This window comes from Triturus cristatus, chromosome 6, assembly GCF_964204655.1.
Source record: "Triturus cristatus chromosome 6, aTriCri1.1, whole genome shotgun sequence".
Lineage (NCBI taxonomy): Eukaryota > Metazoa > Chordata > Amphibia > Caudata > Salamandridae > Triturus > Triturus cristatus.
The window spans coordinates 1,025,177,900-1,025,202,651 of record NC_140589.1 but is presented as its reverse complement, the minus strand read 5'-3'; the positions used below and the strand labels follow the sequence as shown (position 1 = coordinate 1,025,202,651).

Genomic DNA, 24,752 nt, shown 5'->3' with positions numbered 1-24,752 from the left:
TCCTCCACCGCCGGAAAAGTCACCCAAGAATAAAACAACTCATATGGGTAAGACGCATCAGCGCTCACCACAAAAATAACAGCCATCCCATCATCTGGCACCCCATACGTCGTCAAATGACGGCGCAGAGGTGTACGACTATGTGCGGCTATATCAACCGCCATAGGGACACACTAAAGAGTAACAACGATATCAACAGTAGCACTGGGGTTCAGTAAAAAAATAACCTTTTTAATGATCAAGCTTGAAAGAACCTATTAGTCGAAACACAGGTAGGTTAAACCTTCACTCCCGTTAACCGGAAACCAGAGTGAGGGTGTTGTGGACTAATATAAGCACTACTAAGGCGTTTCAAATCAATCGACCAAACGTTAGGTGCGCCATGTTGCAGGGATTCTGCTTATGCACAGAACTATGCCCAGGAAACCAGGACCTCATTGAATTGTGGTGTACCAAAAACTCACCTCAGAACCCAGAACCCCTTATCCGACCAGCATCAGTGTCCCATTCGTTATCCGAGTTTTATCTCGGCGGTCCCAATGTAAAGACAACCCAGAACAAGCGACTTAGGGTATTCTCAGGAATGGTGGGAATCAGAAATACCTGTTCGTAATTATTCTCATATCAGTCCACAACAGAATAAACAGAGACACGGTAAAGTTTAAAGAGTTTATTTTATAAACCTTGTGTCCTAAGATGCAGTACTTTGGCTAACATAAGCAGACAAATGATTAAGATCAAAACCATCAGCATAGTTACAATACCACAGAAAAGGAAAGGAGTAATCATAATAAAATGACAGTGGACGACAGCCACCTTCCTTTCGCTAGTAAACTAATATTATTATTATTAGACTAATAAAAGGTCTCTAGGCTTGAATGGGGAACCCCATACCGTAAAGATCAGCTTAGTGGAATCACATCACAGGATCAGCTTAGACTCTGCTCCTGGGAAAGCTCTTCTTCCGAATGTGTCTAAAACATGTAGCCTGCAATATTAAAAGCACTCAACTTTCAGGTATTTGCAGCTGCGTGCGTGTTATGGCTAAAAAGTGGGCCGATCAACCTGAACCCAACAACATGCACCGTCTAGCAACCCAGTCTGTTTCTTTACACAATGTACAGACCAAGGTCGCTGCTCACTGTTAGCGATGTGAACAACAGACCGTTCTCATGTGAAGCAAAGTCGAGCAAGCATTTCTCAATTAATAACGTGACTACAGTGTTGTGTGCAAAAGCAGCAAAAGAGGCAAGATGGCATTCTAAAATCTAACGCGGTTGTGCTAACTTAGCATTGTACGTATATAGATAGCAATCTTGACTACAGGCTCTTTAGGAGTGACTTCTAATAGGGCCTCTCGAGGATTGTTTCTGGCTCTTTTCATTGATTGTGCCATCTGTCTTTGTGGGTACTGTCTCTTTATTAAGTTCTTTGCTAAGGAGTCGGCCTCCGTCTTGTAGTCACTGGTAGAACAACAGTTTTGCCTAATGCGAAGAAATTGAACAAATGGTAAATTATCTTTCAGGGCTCGTGGATGGTGGCTGCTGTATAAAAGCAAACTATTGCGATCAGTTGGTTTCTTATATATGGTGGTGCTTAGCTGGCCGTCAGCGAGTCTGATGTTCAGATCCAAGAAAGGTATGCTGGTGGATGAAATAGTGTGGGTGAATTTCGGGAATTCATTCTGGGTATTTATCCACCGACAAAATTCATTGCACGTGGTCATGTCTCCTTTCCATAGAACGAGTATGTCGTCTATAAACCTCTTCCACAGTCTCAGATTTTCTGCATAGGGATTACTAGGGTTTAAGATGACACTCTCTTCAAATGCTGCCATGTAAAGGCAGGCCACACTAGGGGCAAACGTATTCCCCATAGAAGTCCCCTGAGACTGGTGGAAGAGTTGGGTTTTGTACTCAAAAAAGTTTTCTGTTAATGCCAAAGTGGCACATTCCACTATGAATGACACTGGAGTGGGAGATGTCCATGTTACCTTCTCTAGTGCTGTTTCAATGTCTGTCAATGTGGCTTGTTGGGGAATGTTAGTGTAGAGTTGTTCCACATCTAGTGTTCCCAATAAGTTGATTTCATCTGTGTTTCTGGGATCTCCTAATATGTGTAGAATATCTGTGGTATCTTGCACATAGGAGGGAGTAGATTTCACCAGTGGCTGGAGGAAGTGATCGCAGAATTTTAAAAGAGGCTCTAATATAGAGACTATGCCTGAAACTATGGACCTCCCTGGAACTGGTGTGGTCCCCTTATAAATTTTAGACAGTGTATAGAAATACGGTGTTCTCAAATTTTTTTGCTGCAAAAAGTACACCACCAAGATGGCAACTCACTACCTAACCATGGCCCATAACGTGGATGATCTACAATGGACAATCATTGAGCAACTCAACAACGAGAACGGCCTACTAGAAAAAGAGCAACAATTGGTGTTTCGTCTGGGCACCCACATAACAGGCCTCAATGATGACATACATTGGGGACAACTGTCATGAACCAAGGCACAAACCAGTTAATGGCCCCAATGTAACTAGTGCCTTCCCTTATGGCTCATGTCCTTCAAACAGAAGTGGCCTTTTGTTTTCTGCAAAACAAAGCCACCGCAGGGCTCATTGTCTCTCCCTATTTCACTAACCTGAATACACCTACCAGTCCCATCGTTCTGGAGGATAACTGCCTTTAGTGCACACGCACTTGTTGCCAAACTGTCCCACATTATGGGACCCCGACAACAATGTGATCATAATTACCATTGTGACTTCATATCACAAACTACTCACCCCCGTGCCATATGAACAGATTTATCACCCCATTGGATCTTTAGGAATGTGGTACCTTAGGGCCGGGCATCCAGCACCTCTATGGAGCAACCCTGTTAAACCTTTAAATTTTTTTTAATCTTTCACCTATTCAGTGTTTTTTAAAGTCCCATATGCAGAACTTCTGATGTTAAATATGCTGTCTCCTATAATTCCTTAACATACTCGATTAACAATTGGATAACTCAAGCCGAGAACACAGAGTAACTCGGGCTCCCTTCCGGGTCATTTCCTAACACTAGATCACCGTTCTAGTGCTGAGAGAAATCCGCCCAGGCCCGCAACCACTTCTGGGTTATACAGGCAGAACGAACCCGGTGCTAGCGATTGAGGAGACTAATCGGCAATAAAGTACCAATTACCAGCACTATAAAAAGGGGCCTCACCACAGTCTCAACGCACCACGGAGCTGTGGGAGGCAATGAGTCAGGCGAGACAATGTTGACGGAACTGCAAGTACGGCATAGCCGCTGAGTAGCGGCATTCAGCAACGCTGATTTTTAGACTCCAGAAACCGCTGAGAAGGGAGAGTCAGATACGCTGACTATGAGACTGAATACCTTCTCTTTCCACTTTTCTTCCTCCACTTTGGTCTCCTCTGGACAGAATTTAGTCTCGACATCCTTCCCTCTCCCAAACAATTAAGTATGTATTTCCTCATCATACTTATTGCAGTTACTAGACTTTTTCTTAAATAGAGTTTGTGCTTTCTGTTAAGTGTATGTATGTCTTGTGCGTCCCTTTTTCCACGGGTTACGGCACTTATGGTTAATAGACGATTATGGCTAAGGACACAATAGTCACATTTTGGTACATTTTCCTTACAGGTGACACTTGTTTGCGCAAGAGGAGGTGCAGTTTTACGATGTAATTAATTGCGCTTTCTTTTTTCAGATTAACTATTAGAATACCAAATGGGTACTGTATACAGTGCATGATTATTTGCATTTTTTCACTTACTTGTACATATGACAAGTTTCACTTTATCGATACTTAGTACAGTAACATAGTAAGTACAGAAGGGATCAGTTATAGTCTTGATGAAGAAGCCTCAGAGCTTCGAAACATGTTGACTTTGTTAGGAGTATCCGCACATTACACGTAGGTAACCTCCTACCCACTGCTTTTAACAGGACCAGCTCCAGGGATTATTAAAGTTTCTTAGTCCACAGGGGCCAGGTCCTTTTCAAACTTCACCCGTCTTACTCACCCCAGACCCTTCCTCTCACAACTTCTCCACCACACATAGTACTGAAGATCAGTGCTCCCGCATAGTCGCAGGTCGTAGCATGCCCCGTCCCGCAGCGGGACGGGGCAGCGGGACGGGCCATGATGAAGCATGACACCAAGGGCTCTTTTGGTGTGTGAGGGGTATTTAAGCAAACACTGTGTGCTTCCTACCATTGTAGGAAATACACCTTTGACAAAGAGAGCATTCTCACTGAAAGAAACCAATCTACAGGTGGATGCCGGAATCAAGAGCATCATCCGTTGCATCCCTGGAAATTCCCTTTGAGGAGGATAGGTTGGAAACCTACATTAGGGAATTGAAATCAATTTGCAAAAACCTAAAAGTCCAAGACAGAGGCCTCACTAGGAAGGACGAGCTACAAAAGGCACTGAGGGCCTGGGTTGCCGCCAGACATACCAGCAAGCAGTCTGGTGATCTCAGTGGCGAGGTGGAGGAGCCTATTCCTATGGTGGATGTGCTTTTGGGAGGGGGGGGGGGACCATCCCGGCCAGGCAGCAGTAGCCTGTCCCCAGAAGAGCTGGAGGACAGGCGGGAATCATGGAGTGTGGCAGTAGAACTGAAGAAGCTTAAGTTAGCCATGGAAGAGAAAAGGATTATGTTAGATCACGAGATGAGGATAAAGGAGCTGGATCAGAGGAATAGAGCCAGCACAGATGGTGGCAGGAACCGGTCAAGACAGGCAGACAGAGTTGTACACATCCCTAAGAATGTAGGCAAGCAATTCAAGAAGGGGGATGACATACAAATGTGGTTTCAGGGTTAAGGCAGCGATCCATATGAATGGGGTCCCTGAGGAGAATTGGGGAGCAGGATTGTGGCCTCTCTTTGCAGAAGAAGGAAGGGATACTTTAATCGCTTTGGGTAAGGGGCATCCCCTCACCTATCTGGACATGAAGGACGCCCTTTTCACGAAGTATGGTCTTACTCCTGAAAAGTACAGGGATCAGTTCAGGTCCAGTAAGAAGTCTGATACCAACACTTGGTTGGAATGTGTGGATGTGTTTTGCCGGTCACTGGATGGCTGGGTGAAGGGCAGTAATGTGACAGATTTTCAGGGGCTCTACAATTTGATTGCTTGGGAGCACTTGTCTAATCTAGGTTTTGCAGATCTGCACCAGCACCTAGTTGATAGTAAGCTGACTGACCCTAGGAAGCTTGCAATGGAGGCGGACCGCTGGGTGAGTACCAGAGTCCACAAGAAAGCATTTGGGGGAGACTCAGCCAAAGGTGGGCAGGGTCCCGGGCAGAAAAGTGTGGGGGGGGGGGACAAGGGTAAAGCACAGGAGTTCTGTAAAGGGCCCCAAACTTACACCCAGGGTAAAGGTTTCCATCCCCCCGGAGATAAGAAACCAGGGGTCTCATCAGGAAAGCCTGCTGAGACCAGCCCATGCAAGTGTTTTCCATGTGACCAGGTGGGTCACATGAAGGGGGACACCAAGTGTTCAAAGGGGGCACAGCCACCCACCGGTGGGCAGTCCAAGGTGTTGGCTAGTGTAGCGTTGGGGAGGAGGAGTACCCACAGGAGGGTGGGAACCCCGCAGAAATGACCCTCGTCCCACTAGGGGACAGTGAGATGGTCCCAGGAAACCAGGTGCCCCCCAACACAAAGAAATACAGCACCTGGGTAACCATCAATGGGAAAAGGGTAGATGCCCTCAGGGATACTGGCGCCAGTGTGACCTCAGTCCGATGTCACCTGGTCTCTGAGAAGCAGGTAGTCCCAGGGGCATTCCACCAAGTAATTGCTGTGGACAATTCGGAGAACCAGTGTAGGGTGGCGCAGGTTCCCTTAGAGTGTGGTGGGGGAGGTCTCAGGTCCCTTGAGGGTGGTTGTGAGCCCTTCCATACCTGTAGATTGTCTGCTAGGTAACGGCCTGGAGCAGTCCTTGTGGAATGATGTTGAGCTCAGGTCTCACTTGGAGATGCTTGGGTTGCCAGAGTGGGCATGCGGCCAGAGAGGGAGATCAAGCGGACTTGGAGTCAGAAACAGTGGCCCAAGTTCCTGCCAAGAGAAAGGGCAAGGGGCACGGGAAACCAGCCCCTGAAGGTCCCACAGACCGGGAGGAGGCGGACCTTGAAGGGGACGCCCCGGTGCCTACAGGGGAGCAGGTAGCTGAACTGGGGGACATCTCCGAGCAAGAAGGTGGTCCCACCAGGGAGGAATTCTATAAGGAGCAGAAGAAGTGCCCTTCTCTAGAGGGTCTGAGGTGGCAGGCTGCAGACAAGGCAGCTGGTGATCAGTCCGGATCACATTGGATCTACAGGGAGAATGATCTCCTGTATAGTGAGCCTAAGGTCGCTGAGCCTGGGTCAACCTGTGTGCTGGTGGTACCCCAGCGTTTCAGGACCTTCCTACTGAGTCTGGCTCATGATGTGCCATTGGCAGGACATTTGGGGCAGGACAAGACCTTTGACAGGCTTGTCGCCCACTTCTTCTGGCCCCAAATGCGAAGTCAGTCAGATGGACATTGCAGGTCTTGCCAAACTTGCCAGGCAAGTGGTAAGAGTGGGAGGAAGGTCAAAGCTCCTCTCCAACCTTTCCCAGTTGTTTGGACAGCCTTTGAGAGGGTAGGGATGGACATTGTGGGGCCACTAGATCCCAAGACAGCCATGGGCAACAGGTACATCCTTGTCTTGGTGGACCATGCCACCCAGTACCCGGAGGTGATCCCTCTCAGGACGACAGCGCCAGTGGTGGGCCGGGCGTTAATGGGGATCTTATCCTGAGTGGGGTTCCCTAGAGAGGTGGTTTCTCAGAGAGGGACCAACTTCCTATCCAAGTATATGACATCCCTGTGGAAGGAGTGAGGTGTAACCTACAAGTTCACCAACCCTTACTACCCACAAGGCAACGGTCTGGTGGAGAGATTCAACCAGACCTTGAAGGGCATGATTAAGGGTCTAACAGAACCCATGAGGCGTAAGTGGGACGTCCTCTTGCCGTGCCTTCTCTTTGCATACAGAGAGGTACCACAGAAGTCTCTTGGGTTCAGCCCCTTTGAGCTCCTATATGGTCACCCTGTGAGAGGACCTATGGGTTTCGTAAAGGAAGGCTGGGAAGTGTTTAGTTACATGCTGGCCTTCAGAAACCAAACTGCCTGCTTCAGGAACCTCGCTCAGGCAAACCTAGAAGCAAGCCAGGAAGAAATGAACAAGTGGTATGACCAGAATGCCACTCTGGACTAATTTCTTCCTGGACAAAAAATGTGGGTCATGGCCCCAGTGGAACCTTGTGCCTTGCAGGGCAAGTGGACTGGGCCATTTGAGGTGGTGGAGCGCAAAAGTAATATCACCTACCTGGTGCATTTGCGGGTTCCAAGGAACCCTTTGAGGTCTTCCACGTGAACCGCCTCCAGCCCCACTTCAAGAGGTCCGAAGTGAGCATGCTCTTGGCAACAGATGATGGGGTGGAAGAGGAGAGTGAGCCTCTCCCTGACCTCCTGTCTACCAAGGAGGGAGATGGGTCAGTGGAAGGTGTGATCCTCTCCCCTACACTGGCCGCAGAGCAGCAGAGCAACTGTCTCCAGTTGTTAGGACAGTTTGCCCCACTGTTCTCCCTGACCCCCGATGATACTCAATGGTGTACCCCTGACGTGGACACTGGTGACAGCCCTCCTGTGAAGCACAAGATTTACAGGTTGACTGACCGGGTCAAGGTCAGCATTAAAGAGGAGGTCTCTAAGAGGTTGGCGTTAGGGGTGATCGAGCCTTCCAACAGTACTTGGGCCAGTCCAGTGGTCTTGGTCCCGAAGGATGCTGAACCCGGTGCCACACCAGAACTTTGGTTTTGTGTGGTCTACCGTGGGTTCAATTGCATCACCAGGACGGACACACACCCCATCCCCAGAGCTGATTAGCTCATTGATCAGGTGGGCGCTGCCAAGTTCCTCAGCACGTTTGATTTAACATCTGGGTACTGGCAGACTGCCTTAACCGATGGGGCCAAGGAGAGGGCAGCATTTTCCACCCCAAAAGGACATTACCAGTTCCGGGTGATGCTCTTTGGTTTGAAGAATGCCCCTGCCACCTTTCAGAGGTTGGTCAACCAGGTGTTGTCTAGGCTGGAGGATTTCAGTGCCGCCTACCTGGATAACATCGCAGTGTTCAGTTCCAGCTGGGAGGAACACTTGCAGCATCTCGGGGAAGTGTTGAAGGCGCTGCAGAGGGAAGGCCTCATGATCAAGGCCAGTAAGTGCCAGATCGGGCAGGGTTCAGTGGTGTACTTTGAACACCAATAGGAAGCGGCCAGGTGGTGCCCCTAGAACCAAAGATTGACATAATTCTGGCCTGGGAGCCCCCCAAGACCCAGACGGAGGTGAGGGCCTTCTTAGGACTCACCAGGTACTACAGGAGGATTGTTAAGGGGTATGGCACCATTGTTGCCCCCTTTACAGAGCTGACTTTCAGGAACCAGCCAAAGAAGGTGATCTGGACTGAGTCCTGCCAGAAGGCTTTTGATGCCCTAAAGGCTGCCATGTGCACGGCACCGGTGCACAAGGCACAATACTTCTCCAAGGACTTCGTCGTGCAGACCGACGCTTCAGACCATGGTGTGGGAGGTTGGGTAGTTCTCCCTACTTTCAGCTGGGGGGGGGGGGGGGGGACATGTGTTAGACTTGGTATCTTTTGGCGTGTTTCCCCTGAGTTTTTGCTTTCTGCCCTCCCGGTTTTGACTCTGTTTTTGCTGGCATAGTGTTTCTCCCCACTTTTCTCACTGCTGATCAGTGGTAAAGTGCAAGTGCTCCTGTGGTAAATTGTGTTATGGATTGGTTATTTCCGTGATTGGCCTATTTGATTTATGTGTCAGTCGCTAGTAAAGTGCACTGCGTGTGCCAGGGCCTGTAAATCAAATGCTGTTGGTGGGCTGCAGCACTGGATTATGCCACCCACACAAGCAGCCTGTAAAGTGTGGCTCCGGCCTGCCATTGCAGAGCCTGTGTGCAGTCTGGGACTGCCATGTCGACTTAGCAAGTGCACCCACTTGTCAGGCGTTAAACCTTCCCTTTTCTACATGTTAGTCACCTCTAAGGTAGGCCCAAGGTACCCCTGTGGGAAGGGTGCAGTGTATGCGAAAGGTAGTACATGCCCTGATGTGTGGGTGGCATGTCCGGATAGTGAATTACAGCCCATTTCGTTTTTAGGTCTCGCGCCTAGCGTTGCAGTGCGTAACACTGCTCACGCAGCGAGAGACCTCTTGTAGGGGGTTTGAAAACGGCCCTAGGTATCGCACACGCTTGTGCTTTTCCTTTTGGGCCACGCTATTGGCCTTTGCTTGCGTCTTTTTTTACAAAGACAGCACGCAATTGGTCAAAGGCGGGCGCATTGCTCCGCCCATGACCTATTGGTGTCGGTGACGGTTACCCGCACCGCTGGCCATATGGTTTCAATTATCGTGCCCAGGTACGTGCGCGATAAGTGAAACCACGTCTCGCTGTGGTGCGCACCAATCGCTGGCTTTTTATCCATTAGTTTCCGTGGTTACCAGCCTGCTGCTCGTAGAGAGGCCCATTTGACAAGGGTGCAAAAATAAAATGTTTGGACTTGAAAACGACACTTGCATGAGCCCATAGTAAAGCACTGCCAGATGGGTTTAAGCGATTCTGAAGAAAAGAAAACAAGTATAGAAAACAGACCGTGGGTCATCCCTGTAATAAACATAAAATGGTTGGCAGGACTTGCGTGCAAGGTACAGCTAAATGTTGACCGTGCACAACCCCGGAGACCTTTGGAGGAGGGATTCAATGTTAATGAGTATTTACAGACTTCTGCGTGCTTAGCAAAGAGCATTTAACACTCGCACCTTTTCCATTTCCGTTACAGGAATGGTCATTCTGCTGCTCTGTCCTGTCGGCGTCTGTCTTCCATCTCGCGAGCACTGCGTGCGGCGTCATTAGTTTTCATTTTACGAAACAGGATGGCTCGGTGGATTCAAAGCGTTCATAAAGAACAGGTGCGTCTGCAAGCTCCTGCCAGGGTCAGTGGGCAACGTGGTGGCGATGTCAAATGAGCCCTTATGGCCAGTTGGAATCAGGTCAATTATGATTTAAAAATAATGGCTCTGCATGAAGTGCAGCAAGGAGGCCTTCACTGAAAAACTCCCAATGCTGAAACTCGCGTATGGGAAAGAAAAGAGAGTGTATCTGATTAGCATTTGCAAGTGTAGCCTTCCTCATACCAACCAATTGGCACCATTTCCCCTTCGAAAGAAACAAAGGGGGATCGGTGTGGCGTTTGCAAAGTCCAGCTCTTTAATTAAAGTTACCAAGCGCTGTAAACCCAACCTCAGCTTAGACTGCGCTCGGCAGCAAAAACCCCTGGAAAACGTAGGCGAGTTCTTTGGTTTGGGCCACAATCTGCCATACTGGTTTTCAGACAGATGCGGACTTTTAGAAGCGTGTGGAGGTAGGCGAGTCACCCACAAGTTAAGTGGGCGAAAGGAGGCTGCTTTCTCAGTATCACTTGATCAGGAATGTGGGTAATAAAACATCGATGTGCTCTCAGCGGGCCAGCAGGGTTTGGTGAGTTACGGAAGTCAGAGCAAGAGGACAATGTACAATGCACCGTGAGTAGACGTATTACAAGTGCTATTTTATAAAACATGTCAATTGTGCATTCCCCGAGTCAACAATTGGGGTCATGAGTGTTTGGAGACACCTTGAAAAGTTTCCATTGGTCATAGGCATCAATGGTCACAATAACTGTTTGATTGTTTTCACATTGCCACCTGAAGCCCATAGCCTTACGGCTAGAGCTGCCAACTTTGGAGCTGGGGGATCGGGTTCGAGCCTCGGGTGCGTCGGTTCAGCATCTAGTGATTCTGGGCAAATCACTTAATCTCCCCGCGCCTTACAAATAACAAATATGTCCTTGTGTAACATAACTACTGCTCATGTAAAGCGCTCCAATATCTTCGGGTCGAGAGCGCTATATAAATCTGCAAAAAAAACATTGAATGGTAATAGTAGGTTAACGCTGTGCAACGTATATAACATAAAGGGATAGGAGTTGGCAAGGTTTCGTGGCTGACATTTTATTTCCTACAGCTGCTTTATAATTTTCTCCAGACGATGGGGCATTTGCGCGCAGCCTAACATGGCATGGGCAAGGTGGTATGAAGGCTACAATATCAGTAGATGTTGTCTGCGATCAGTCCATTGCAGATTGAAAATGGTTGGGATGAGTTGCATTGCGCTTTTGGGGGATCCGGTGGTTTCTCATGCAGAAGCAAGGAATATAATTTCTTCTATGGTCCTTAGACCCGTTAGAGTTTGTAGGTATCTTAACACTGTAGGGTGAACATTGTTTTCTCATGATGACCTTTTAAAATTATGAACAAAGCTGCTTGGTAACAATGGCTTAGGGTTTTTCAGCTCTGCCCTTAGATAGGAGAATAGCGAGCTGGCAAATGCATGCTGCATTAAGGTATGGACGTGAAGCTCTGCGCACTCTTCGCCCAGTTTTTTTATTGGCTTGTGTCACTGTCCATTGTAAACTGTGGCTTTTCATTAGTCAATAGGCTTAGTAGTCCCTCCTTAGTGCAACCTTTTCCCATTTTGTAACCTCCCACGAGGACATCCCCTTTAACGTGTGTTGTTGCTCAGTAGGCTTTAATTACAACCTTCGAGAACTAATTTCTCAAAGAGCTTTGTCCTGCCTGCTCTTGTAAGCAAGAAAAGGCAGGACACACTCTAACAGCTTTTGCAATGCGATAGGTCTCGCATTTGCGATAGTTCAAACTATTTGCATTGTACATGACAATGCCTTTTATTTACCTGTTTTAAAAAACTAACACATAAATAAAAGGCATTGTCATTTACAATGCCAATAGCTCAAACTCTCGTAAATGCGAGACCTGTTGCATTGCAAATGCTTGTTCATTATGGCAAGGCTACCTGTTCCCCATAGGACAGAATGGAAAGTTTGTTTATAACATCTTATAAACATAACTGGGCCTGGGAACTAGGTAGGGAAATGAAATTTAGTATGCCTGAACTCAGAATCTAGATGCATCTTTTAGTGAAGACGATTTTTTACATTCTGTGTTTGAAAATACCACTTTTAGAAAGTAGGTATTTTCTTGCTCAGTCATCCCATGTGCCTCTGCTGGAATGTGGATTGCCTGTCTGGGTTTTGGATGACAGAAGTCTGGGGAGCAGGAGTGGCTCCAGATAGTCTAGGTGGGCCAGGAAAGGGCTAAATAGACCTGGGCTGCGATGGGGGGGGGGGGGGGGGGAGGAGATTTCCTTGCACCTCAAAAGGCCTGACCTGCCTCTGACAATGCCGTCTCCACCTCCTGCCAGGATGTTACACCAGAAAAGGCAGAACTGGTTCTGGCTGGGCAAAGACACTCTCTGCCTAAGAGAACAAAGGATTCTGGGATATAAATATTGGGACCCAGACCCCTGACTTTTAGAACTCTTTTGGCTCAAGAAGACTGCCAAGAAGAAGAACTGGAGAAGCTGGGAGGAGGAACTACCACTTTGCGGTGTGCTTTGCTGTGTTGGCCTGCAGTGGCTACTTCTGTCTTGGGCAGTGAAAGGACTGGACTGAACTTTCTGCAATCAACTTTGAGAGTTTCTCCAAGGGCTTGAGTTAGAGCCTGCCCCCTGTTCAAGAAGTCTCAGGAACAGCAAAGACTTCAAGCTCTTCTGCCCTCGGCACTGGGGACTGTGTGTTTTGTGCTGCAACAGAAGAAAAGCAACTCGACGACGTCTACGACGCCGCTGCCGACTCCGTGTCCCGAAGGCACCACAGAGGGCACCGCCGCAACTCCGCACCGTGACCCTGGTCTGACAGACAATGCCTGCTGATGCCACCACCGAGCCGATGCTCGTACCGTGACCTGTGGGCACCGCACTCTGCACAGCCGTGCTGCACAACGACATCTTGGCACCGCAGAGGGCAATGCGGCAACGCGACCCTGGTCTCACGGTCGACGCCTGCTGACGCAAACCCCGAGCCGTTGCTCGCACTGTGACCAGTGAGCACCGCACTACTCACCGCCTGGCTTCACGACGACGCCTTGGCCTCCCCGATGATGCCACAATAGACGCCGCCGCTTGCACCATTGTTTGAGGGCACCGCTCGTAAAGCTACACGAAGCACCACCCTCATTCCACACCGCAGCCTTGGCCTACCAACGCCGGCGCCATCGACTTCAGTTCGTCAGCCGACAGCGCTTCAGCAAAGACAACGCCGCGGATTGCACTGTGACCTGCCAGCACTGTTACGAGCACCGCCTTCATCTCGCACCGTGACACTGGTCTCACCGACGACTCCATCCGATGCAGCCACCGAGTCGCTGCTCGCACCGCGACCTGAGGGCACCGCACGCCGCACAAGACATCTGTAGACGTCAGCACTCCTGACTTACACAGAGAGCTCATCGACCTGCAACACTTGCAACTTAGAGGGCCCTGACGACTCCTGCACCGACCTCCGGAACAGACGCCCACTGAAGCCATGTTTTTGGAAGCTCAACAAGAGGTCATCGACGCCCTGCTTTTCTAAAAGATACTGTTTGTGGGTCTCCCAGACACAGTAGCTGACCTGCGACACCACGGTCAGCCAGAACTGTTTGGATTTGTTTGTTCACGACGCCATGATAGCCCAAGATGGAGCTATCGACATCAAGGAACTATTTTTAAAGCATATATTGATAAAAGAAGATTTTGAAGTACTGTATTGTGGGTTATCGTTTTTGGTCTTGTCTTAAGTATATAAAAATATTGGATATTTTTCTAATCTGGTGTGGTGTCCTTTTGTAGTGCTTACACTGTATTACTGTTGGTTATGTGCAAATGCTTTACACACTGCCTCTAAGATAAGCCTTACTGCTCGTCGTGCCAAGCTACCAAGGGGGTGAGCAGGGGTTATTTTAGGAGTGTAACTCCTTTATCCTGACTAGGAAGAAGGGTCCCTATTTGGACAAAGGTGCAAGCCCTTGTCAACTAAGACACCCATTTCTAACACCCTTTTTATTCTGTTCTGGTCAGTCACTCGCACCTAGACATAACATGACACACAGCTGCACTACTGGATGTCGTATGCTTTAATATTGCAAGCAAAGCATGTGGTTGATACACTTGGAGAGACACCTTTCCGGAGAGAAGAGCTGTGCTTGTCCTGAGATGTAAACCTTTCATCTAGGCCTTGAGGTATGGGGTATGCTGGCAAAGCCCAGAGGTCTTCTTTTTTATAATAAACTATTTCTTACCACGGGGAGGGTGGTTAGGTATTGTAGCCCTTTTCCACTGTCTTTATAAAATGAAATCAACGTTTGTATTCTATAGAAATTAAACAATGCTGATTATATTGTGTTTATGCATTTTGCTGCTAGTAATGGCACATGTACTGTACCACAGAGCGCGTTAGTCAAAACAAACATTTAAAACTATACCGCGACTGATTACTCGCATTGTGGACCGGTATGAATGGGTGAGCAAAAGAGTTGTCTGGCTCCCGCGATTCAGGAATGTCGTGTTCGGGGTTGTCTAATCATTGGTAGCTTCGCTGTTAGTCGGAGACCGAATGAGACACTATAGGTAGTCGGTTTGGGATTTTCGGTACTAATGTGGTAGGTTGGTACACCCTTATTCACTGAGGTCCTATTTTCCTGCACATAGTTCTGTATATGTGCAGAATCCCTGCAACAGCACAGGCCCCATCAAAACTAAATGTGAAGTTGGTGCCATCAGCTGAATCGTAGATGGCATAGCTTTCACTGTCGATGGCAAATAGAACACTGTTAACAGGTTCGTTGTTGACAGCAGGGTTGCCATTGATGAAACAGATCCCACTGTTGACAGGGTCACAGTCGACAACGGTTTCGCCAGCGACGTTGATGGTGCCTTCGCCGACAGTCCCATAGACAATGCCAACTTTGTCAACGGGCTTCTCGTCGATGTTGTGGTAGGAAATTGTAATTTTGAAGATTTTTTTTTACTTGGTATTAGGTTGATTAGCCATGTTATTTTTTTCGAGTTTGCATGGATCCTTTAGTAGAATGTCCATGTTTAGAGAAAAAAGGTAGCTACAGGCGCTGTCCCAATTTAGGAAACTGAATTAGCTTCCTTTTTTGCGCTGCCTTTGTGGAAGTGATTGAAGGAGTACTTTCCACTGAATCTTTCCCTGAAGAGGTGGCATCTGTTTTAGAAGGAAGAAAATTCTCTCTAGCCATCAGATACAACACCAAACTCCTTTCTCTGTCCTTAGGAGTCTTGAATGAGAAACAAATATCACAAGGCAATAATACACTGAACATGAGGATCATCAAAGTAAATCTCTTTAAGACCACAGGATGAACAAGCCTTGAAATGAGATTTCTTATCTCCGTCAGCCATGCTGACAGTTGGTGACTGTTGGCTATCAAGTAAAAAGATCTCCCTGGCCCAGCATTTGATAGAAATGTCCTAAAAGCCGCTGGCAATACTGCAAGGCTGAAGACAAGGCTGGTTCACATCCAGGGCAGATCAAGTAAGTAACAAATTAAGTTTCACTGAAAGGTCAGAGCCGTGGCAGGGGAGTACCTCACACATGATGTGTGGTAGAAATCTGAGCTACGGTAGTCTCTAGGGGAGTAGGAGAGCTTAAGCTTCCACCTCATTAGCTGAAGTTTGGGTTTTTTCAAATGAGGAGTATGTGCTACTAAATGTACCATGTTGTTTCGTGCCTTTGGCCGATTTACACTGCATACGGCATGCTATATATATATATATATATATATATATTTTTTTTTTTTAATTCGGTGGCCTTCTATACTGTGTCCCACCAAACCCTGATTAAGAGGCTCCATCATTTCGGAATCCAAAAAGATGCCCTCAAATGGATTGCATCCTTCCTCATAGGAATAACTCAGAAGATCCACCTACCTCCCTTCACCTCGTAACACAAGAACATCTGTGGTGGCCCTCAGGGCTCATCCCTCAGCCCCACGCTGTTCAACGCCTACATGACCCTCCCGAGCCAACATTGTTAGAGCCCATGGACTAAACATCATATCCTATGCAGGTGACACCCAGCTCAAGTTCTCTCTATCAGAAGACCCATCTACCACGAGAGCCAACTTCGACTGTGCAAGACCAGTATCGCAGACTAGATGATAAACAACTGCTTCAAACTCAACACAGACAAAAGAGAAGTACTGATTTTCAGGAATAACTGCCTGTGGAACGACTCCTGGTGGCCCGCTGAGCTAGGACCCTCACCCTCTCCTACAGACCACGCCTGGAACCTCAACATCACCCTTGACAGCAAACTCACTGTGAAAAACCAGATCGCAGTCTCCTCCGCCTGCTTCTAAACGCTTTGCAAGCTCCGAAAGATCTTCAAATGGCTCCTCATCAGCACTGGACGTACTATCATGCAAGCCCTAGTCACCAGCCACTTGGATTACTGCAACGTGCTCGACGCAGGAATCACCACTCACCTCCTGAAGAGACTGCAGACCATACAGAACTCAGTGGCCAGACTCATCCTCAAACTCTCCAGACAGACCCATATCACCCGCCACCTCAGGAAGCTCCACTGGCTCCCAGTCCACAAAAGATGTCAATTCAAGATGCTGACCCACGCCTACAAGACCCTGCACAATCAAGGTCGGGCATACATCAACCACCGTCTGAGCTTCCACCAACCCACCAGACACCTGCGCTAAGCCTCCCTCACAACCCTCAACAATCACAAGGGGAGAGGAATTGGCCTAACGGCTAGCGCGCTCAACCTCGGACCTGGGGAACTGGGTTCGAGTCTCGGTAATGACGCTGAACTTCCTGTGATTCTGGGCAAATCATTTAATCTCCCCGTGCCTAACAAAAAATGAATGTGTGTCCTCATGTAACTGGTGCTATGTAAAGCGCTCCGATACCTGATTGGATTCGGGTCAAGTTTGCGCTATATAAAACTCTGCCCACAAAAAAAAAAAAACACCCTGCATCCACTGAAGCAACAGTGGAGGACGCTCCTTCTTCTACCTTCCTGCATAGTCCTGGAGCAGCATCCCCTTCCACCTCCAAAACTCAGCCTCTCTTTAGAAAGTCAGAAAGGCACTCAAGACCTGGTTATTCAACGGATTCCAACCAAGCAGATTGGCCTTCAGCGCCTGGATACCCTTGCGGGTGATTATCAGCGCTTAAGAAACCTAGTATGATTGTTTGCACTGTATACTCCTATTTTAATGTACTGGAGATTCCCAGCCTGAATCAATGAATTATTCAAGCATGTGAATATAGAAAAGATCCAATGTTGGAGAAAGACTTTACTTACTCACTCCTAGAGTGAGATCCCATCTCTCACAGAGGGGAGAGCCATACATTCTTTACCTGGTTCAATCCTTTCACATGTGCTAATGCACAGGGCATAGCCAAACCAAAAGTTGAAGGGCAAATAAGGCTGTGTAATTTTGAAGGATACCGATTAACTCCAAACCTAAATTAAGATTGCTATTCTTCATATACTCAACCCAAGAGTGAGGTCCCCATCTCCTATAGGAGAACAGCAGTGCTTGGTAATTGCTGGGCAACTGTGATGTGCCTTAATCTGTCCAAGAAAGGCAATCCCATAAACAAGCAACATCTTGTACTACAATGACATGGAAGCTTGAAGTGAGAAGATACTTTTGCTGACCAGGTTGCCTTAGCAAAGGTAAACTGTACCCTCACAGAAAAGTGATATGAAAAGGGGGAAGGGGATGAAGTTGGGATTGTAACTGGCAAGCTTATAAAAAAAAAAAATAATAATAATAACCACAGATGTTGCATAGTAGTTACTTCTGTTCGAACTGCCATTTCATGCCACCCCTAACAGATAATGTATACTGTGGATGAAAGATGTTTTGTATTGCTAAAGAAACATGGAATGGTGGACATTTATTACACAAAATCAGCGAATAAATTAATGTGCTAATTAAATGAACAGACAGTGCAGTAGATACATAGTGAATGGTTACGAGATGTGCTGGGTGAACAGTCCTTTTCAGTCATCCAGTACCACCATGATAAGGGCACTGTGCACGTATCTGTGACAAGACGGTAATCCGCTTCCTCCCCTGGGAGTATCCCGTGATCACGGGATACTCCCAGGGGAGGAAGCGGATTACCGTCTTGTCACAGATACGTGCACAGTGCCCTTATCATGGTGGTACTGGATGACTGAAAAGGACTGTTCACCCAGCACATCTCGTAACCTATCGAGAGACGACTTCTGGTTTACATGAACCCCGGCGCTATTGGATTGCACTTGCATTGTTACTCATGCCCTGACGAAGTTCATGTTTTGAACGAAACGCGTTGGCTGAGGCTTTGTTTCAACAACTGAATTAAAATAAAGACTTTGTTTATATACCAACTACAGACCACTTGGTGTAATTTACTGACAAACCCATTTGGTGGTGCACCACCCCAAAACCCCTTTCGAATTCTCATTGATCTGCTTGGCAGTTAGCATCCATCAACGGCGGATGCAGGGGTGTTAGTATGCACACCATCATCTAATACTATTCCATATACATTGGGAACTCAGTAAGGAGGTGCAGTCATTGGAGTCCGCCGTTAACCCTGTTTGCTTTAAGCACATAGTGAATGGTTGTGCTGGTTACTAGTGGGATGTTGGGAAAAAGGTATGTAAAAATCAAGCGTATGTGAAAGAAGTCAAAATAGAAAGAGAGGTGGTTCAAGTCACCCCACCGCTCAAGATTCTCAGAATAGATGGATGAAAGAAAAATTGGGGTTGATGAGGGGCAAAACCACCCTCTGCCTCACCCAATCCCACACATTCATCTATAGAGGTTGAAAGAACTGTTGGCAACATTACAGATTTGCTATAAGAATGCAAGTGTAGAAGAGTGCATCACAGAGAAATTTGCATTAGGGAACTATGCAAGGTGAAATAACAGTGCTATGTTGTACCGTAACTCACATGCAATGAACAGAAATGCTGTTCTTTTGTGGGCAACAACTACAGTGGGGCCTATGATATCAAAGGATTGACATTTATTTTACGTTTTGAGTAATTGTTAACAAGCTATAAAAAGCGGATTTAAATGAAGCAGGTTTTTTATTCTGACATTGTTTAATTTGGTCTATAAATCAGTGTGCACAGTCATGGAGTAGAAAAATATAAAAAGCCATAAAAACGGATAGGTACACAAATGTCAAATCAACATTTTATATGCAAAAACTGATTTATACAATTAAAAAGTAGCATAATATATGCACATGCCTCTATGTAATAATTTCATACACACAAGCCCCCCCCCCCCCCCCACCACACACACACACACACAAAGTGCACTGCACGGAGTACGCAGAGTAATACAGATGGGCAATTTATCTTCCACGTTCTAGTCTTTGTTCCTCTTCAACAAAAATCCTGTGGATGCACAAACAAAAATATACTGGGCAATTCATCTTCAAGTTCTACTTTTTGTTCCTCTTTAAAAATTCCTGTGGATGCTCACACAAAAGTGCAAGAGACCGAGTAATTCAGATGGGCAGTTCATCTAGACTTCTAGCCTTTGCTCTCCTTTAAAACTTTCTGTGGATGAAAATGAAATAAATTTGCTGTAAATCATTAACAACGTGGGTAAAAAAGCCATATTTAATTTAAAAAGCAATATGCATCTTTATATACATTAAGCAGTTTCTAGAAGTTTATCTACCTGATCACATCAGCCTGTTTTGACGATCTACTTATGCAATTATGTACGAAACATTAGCGTTACTTACCATATTAACTCTTAGTCGTTATTCCCTTTTCCATGTTGGACCTGTAAGACTTAGGGTGTTCTTACCCCAAATTTCTGGCCTTCCTCCCTCATTTTTACATGCCTTAGGACTCTGTGCACTTAACTAATGATAATAAGTCCTACAGTGCATGTGCTTACTCCTTAAAACATGGTAACATTGGCTTATCCCCAGTTGGCATATTTAATTTACTTGCAAATCCCAGGTAAAGTGATACATGTACCCAGGGCCTGTAAATTAAGTGCTAAAATTGGGCCTGCAGCACAGATATTGCCACCCATTAATTTAGTCCTTTAAGCAGGTTTGTGGTCCGCCATTGTAGCCTGTGTGTGATCTTTTAAAATGCCCTTTCGTCCTGGCAAAATAAACCTTTTGCCAGGCCCCAAACTTTCTTATAAGCCAACCCTAGGCTAGGCCCAGGACAGCCAAGAGGGTGGGGTGCAGTGTATTAAAAACAGTTGGACATGTACTTTTCAGTTTTACATGTCCTGGTAGTGAAAAACTCAAATACATTTTTCACTACTGCCTACCTCTCCCATTGGTTAACACTGGAGTTGCCTTATTACATTTAATAAACTATAATTTGGGAACAGGTACAAGTTTATGTGTAGTGTCTTTGGAATTGCAGTAAAAAATCCTCTCTAATGGTAAGGACAGATTTTTGTTACAATTTTAAAAATGCACTTTTAGAAAGTTGCCATTTAGTGTCTGCAGTTTGTTTCTGTGTCAAATGACTAGGTATAACTGCCAGTTGGGCTTTGTGCATCCAACTAGACTGCCACAAACAATAGGTTAGGAGTGCCTGGTTGGGCCATCACTGGCGGGATGGTAGAGTGGAGCTATTAAGGTAATGTGAAAAAAGATGTAAATATAACTTACAAAAATGTAAATCCAATTTAAAAAATAAATATTTCATTACAAATATTTTAATAACCTTTAATTTAAAAATAAAAAGTAACTAATATGTAAAAATATGTATGTTAAATATTATTCTAAATTAATGTTAAATATTCATTTTATATGTGAAACAAAATAAATTCTACAGAACTATCACATTTCTATTTTAATATTTAATTCATTTAAATATATTAAATTAAAATAACATATTTTGAGCTGTAATAGCATAAAGCCCAAGGTCAAATAATATACTTATTTTTTATCATGTTTTAAAAGTGATAGTGTATAACTAAAAGTAATTTAATTATATTTCCTAAAGTGATACATTGTTTTTTCAATTTAAACAAAGGTAATTAAAATGTTAAAATAAAAAAAGTTTACATTTTTTATTTATGTATAGTTTTACCTCATTTAAATAATGTAATTAGTCAGGGTTAGTAAGCGCTATAGAAATGCAATTAAAATACAATTTAACATTATTTCCTATGGGTTTTTATGGGAGGAAGTTGCATTTTCTATGGGAGCATTTTGCAGTACCAGTGGCTCCAGCTAGGAGACGGAATACATTTACAACTGTTTTGGATCCTTTTTGGCTGTAGTAACTTTAGAAGCGCAGTTTATGAACAGGAATGGGCTTACTCTTTTTTGGGCGGGCGCACATCCCTCCCCCTCATTACTCGTCCCTTTATTAGTAATTATTCACCATCTTCCAGCCACTCCTTCCTGTCCCTCCTACATTTACGAATAAAACGTACAATTAAGCGTGCAGAGATTCCACAATCGAGAAAGAGATGTCTGCACAGAAAATGTTAGGAAAAGGAGAGGCAGTACCTCAGCACATAGGTTTGTGAATAGTATTTTGGAGTACGTTATTAGCACTACTGTAGAACTACAAAACGTACTACAAAATGCAGTTTGTGAAAAGGCCCTACAGATTTTTATAAGGCTCATTCCACTGTAAAAGCACAGATGATAAAGAATCTGAGACAGAACACTGGTTATTTCATGACTACCCATCTGGAGATGCATATGGGCACAGAAATGGGCCAGGCATTGAAGTGTCCGCAGCACGTATACTAGCATGCCATAAATTAGTGCATGAGCAGCAGTCAATATATGTCAGAAACACGAAGCAGAGGTCACCTTTACATTTTTTTGGGAGGGCAAGAACCCCCTACTCAATTGAATGATCTTCTGGCTCACGTCAGTCACAAGAGCATACAGTGAACATGAAACTCTTCCCATTACCAAATTTGCAATTGCTCCTTGTGCCGTGTTCAAAATCCAGTACCACCTCAGTACGACTGGGATCTTGGAAGGGGCCAGGGAAGTGCACCAGATTCTTAACCTGCAGCTAGACAGTCTACTACTATGAAGGAGAAAAAAAAAAGCCAGTATTATCAATGGAAAGCCTGATTCTGAGCCCCGCTGCCACACCTCCAAACTCGTCTACACACCGCACGCCAGTTTATTTGTGGTCAGGCGGGTGGTGCTTTGGCGGTCCCATGGCAGTGTCTTTCAAAGGCTGATACATGAGCCTTAGAAAGGCACCGCAATGGAAGCGCCAAAGCACGTTCCTGTATGGCATGGACTAGGAAGTCCATGCCGTGCAGGAACAGGGGTGCATACAGACAGGGGGGCATGCATCCCATGGCCCAGAGGCAACAAGGGGCCCTGTGGAGCGCCCTCAGTTTCCTCACTGCCACACTTTTCATGGCAGGCTCACCGCTATGAAAACTGTGGCGTTGAGAAAACTTGTAATATGGTTGGCGGTGCCGCTGTGGCACCGCCAGAATATTGTGGCCTCAGACAGCTGCAAGACCGCGGAGGGATCATGGATCCCTGGCAGTAGCAGCAGTCCTGTGGTGGTCTGACCCCCTAGCTCATGCTAGGGCGGTCAGACCACCAGTGCCCAAATCGCCACCAAGGGTTTGATGGTCCATCGGACCGCCAAACTTGTAGTCAGGCCCAGAGTGGGTTTGGTTTTAAGAACAGTAATGAAAAACTTCCTAGGTATTGTTAAGGAAAGTTTCAATTCTATTACGGACACAGAAGAGAGGATTATGCTTCATCTTTCTTCACTTTACTTGCCAAAGAAACGATTTTATGAACACAAACTACATTTCCCATGAGACACTGGGAAAGAAAAAAAAGAAACCGTCTGTCCAATCGGAGCGCTGTTGCCTGTATAACGTCCACACAGACGCTCTAGCTTCTTCTTTCTTTCTGCAACTCCATCTTCATCCACTAGCTCTACTCTTGCTTATTAGAATCTGTTCCTAGGAAGCAACACCAACACTCGTGAGCTTTTGTTGCCTCAGAAAAAACGGATGCAAACTCAACCTGCACAGTACAGCAGCGAGAAATACAAGTCATCCTTGTAAGTATACTAGATTCGAATATTCAATAAGGAATGAGACATTACAACATCAATAGTATACATCTCGACTCCAAGTAAGATAGTACCATTGTAAGCAGACCTGCACCTCTGGTAGGATAACTTCTAGAGGTAAGAAGTTCAGGGTGGGCTAATCCTACCCTCCGTGTCCTTAACAGAATTGAAACTTTCCTTTACAATAGCTGGGACATTTTTCATTCTATGGCAGGACCGGAGGCGACGATTAGGCTAGTTTAAAGCTGATCCACCACTATGTTTGCCAGAGAGGACACTGGTTTAAACTAAAAGGTTTTAAAAGTAGAGTCAGATGACCTATCAACAGCGACATGGATATCTTCAAGTTTTGCTCCTGAGATAAAAGCCTTGGAGGCTGTCACACCTCTCACTAAATGGGCCCCAAAACAGGATGTGCCAATTCCCGCCTCCTGCATGACTCATCAGGCAATCATAAGGGAAGAAACCACTTAATGAGGTTTCATGAGCGCAAATCAACAACTGCTGTTCTCAATGAGGCCGTATGTCCTCTGACAATTTCATACCTTTTAATGGTGCAAACCACACACAATTTAGGAACCTGCGAAAAAGCCTGGTACAACACCAATTTAGAATTACATTTTGTTAGGCGAGCAATGTGAAGAGTCACCACTTCTGGGGTAAAAACTCTACCTGCAATTTACAAGGCTCAAACATCCGAGACCAGACAACAAGAAATTAAACGTAACATTGCCAGTTTCTCCAATAACTGTGTACTAGACAGGTACTTATTAGAAGGCCAAGATTGAAACAACGAAAGGACCATATTTACATCCCATAGCACCAAATATTTAGGTTTAGGAGGGAATGACAACCTGATACCCCTCAACAATTGACAGACAGATGATAGTTCCCCAACAGGGTGGCCGCCCACTGGTAAATGGTCTGCTGATCTGAAGTACGGTTAACTTTCTGGTTATAGGAGAAGTCTTTAGTGTTCTCTCCTACTGTATTGTTTAGTTTTCATTATAGCTTTGTTGGTACCATTATGGCAATTGTGTCTTCTTTTGCAGTTTACCATAGGATGATAAATTGGACTGTTGCACACGATACTGGAACTGATTTGGGGTGTCTGGCCCATTTTACATACAATTTTCTGCAATATATATCTGATGCATACAAGTTTGGTAAGCTGATTGGATCTTTTCATGTACGTTCTGGGGATCCTTAGTTTGTTTAAAGTAATTATTCTTAGCATTACTTGGAGTTATAATATGGGCTCTGATGTTTCATTGCTAGCCCTGAAGTCTGTGGAGCATTCCACATAGACAATACACATGTTGGCTAGGAGTCAAATTGTTGTTGGTGACTGTGCATGAAAATAAAGAACAGAAGAATTCTGTGGAGATAAATTTGTGTGGACTTTTCTGATTTTTATGGACTTGCTTTGCTCAGTATATTAACTCTTTGTTTCACTCCAGAAGGTTGTTGCTCATCCGTAAGTGTGATGAGAGGCGCCGTGGGCACGGACCCACAGGGGCGGCTCTTGTTAATGGGCAAAATGGGCATTGCCCTGCCATCCTCAGGGGAGAGGCAAAAAAAGAATTATAAAACGCCAAGCAGCTTAAACAAATTTACTACTTGGTTTCTGCTCTCATATG

At 45.8% G+C, this 24,752-nt stretch overlaps 1 protein-coding gene across 1 annotated transcript in view; it reads right to left on the bottom strand.

Annotated features, from left to right (window-relative positions):
• Positions 1 to 19,115: 19,115 nt before the first annotated feature.
• Positions 19,116 to 24,752, bottom strand: part of CENPW (centromere protein W) — a 62,159-nt gene continuing 56,522 nt past the window's right edge. The window contains exon 3 of the mRNA XM_085609318.1: positions 19,116 to 19,614. Coding sequence (XP_085465444.1) covers positions 19,588 to 19,614 — 27 coding nt within the window. The 3' untranslated portion in view covers positions 19,116 to 19,587. The remainder of the gene's footprint in view (positions 19,615 to 24,752) is intronic.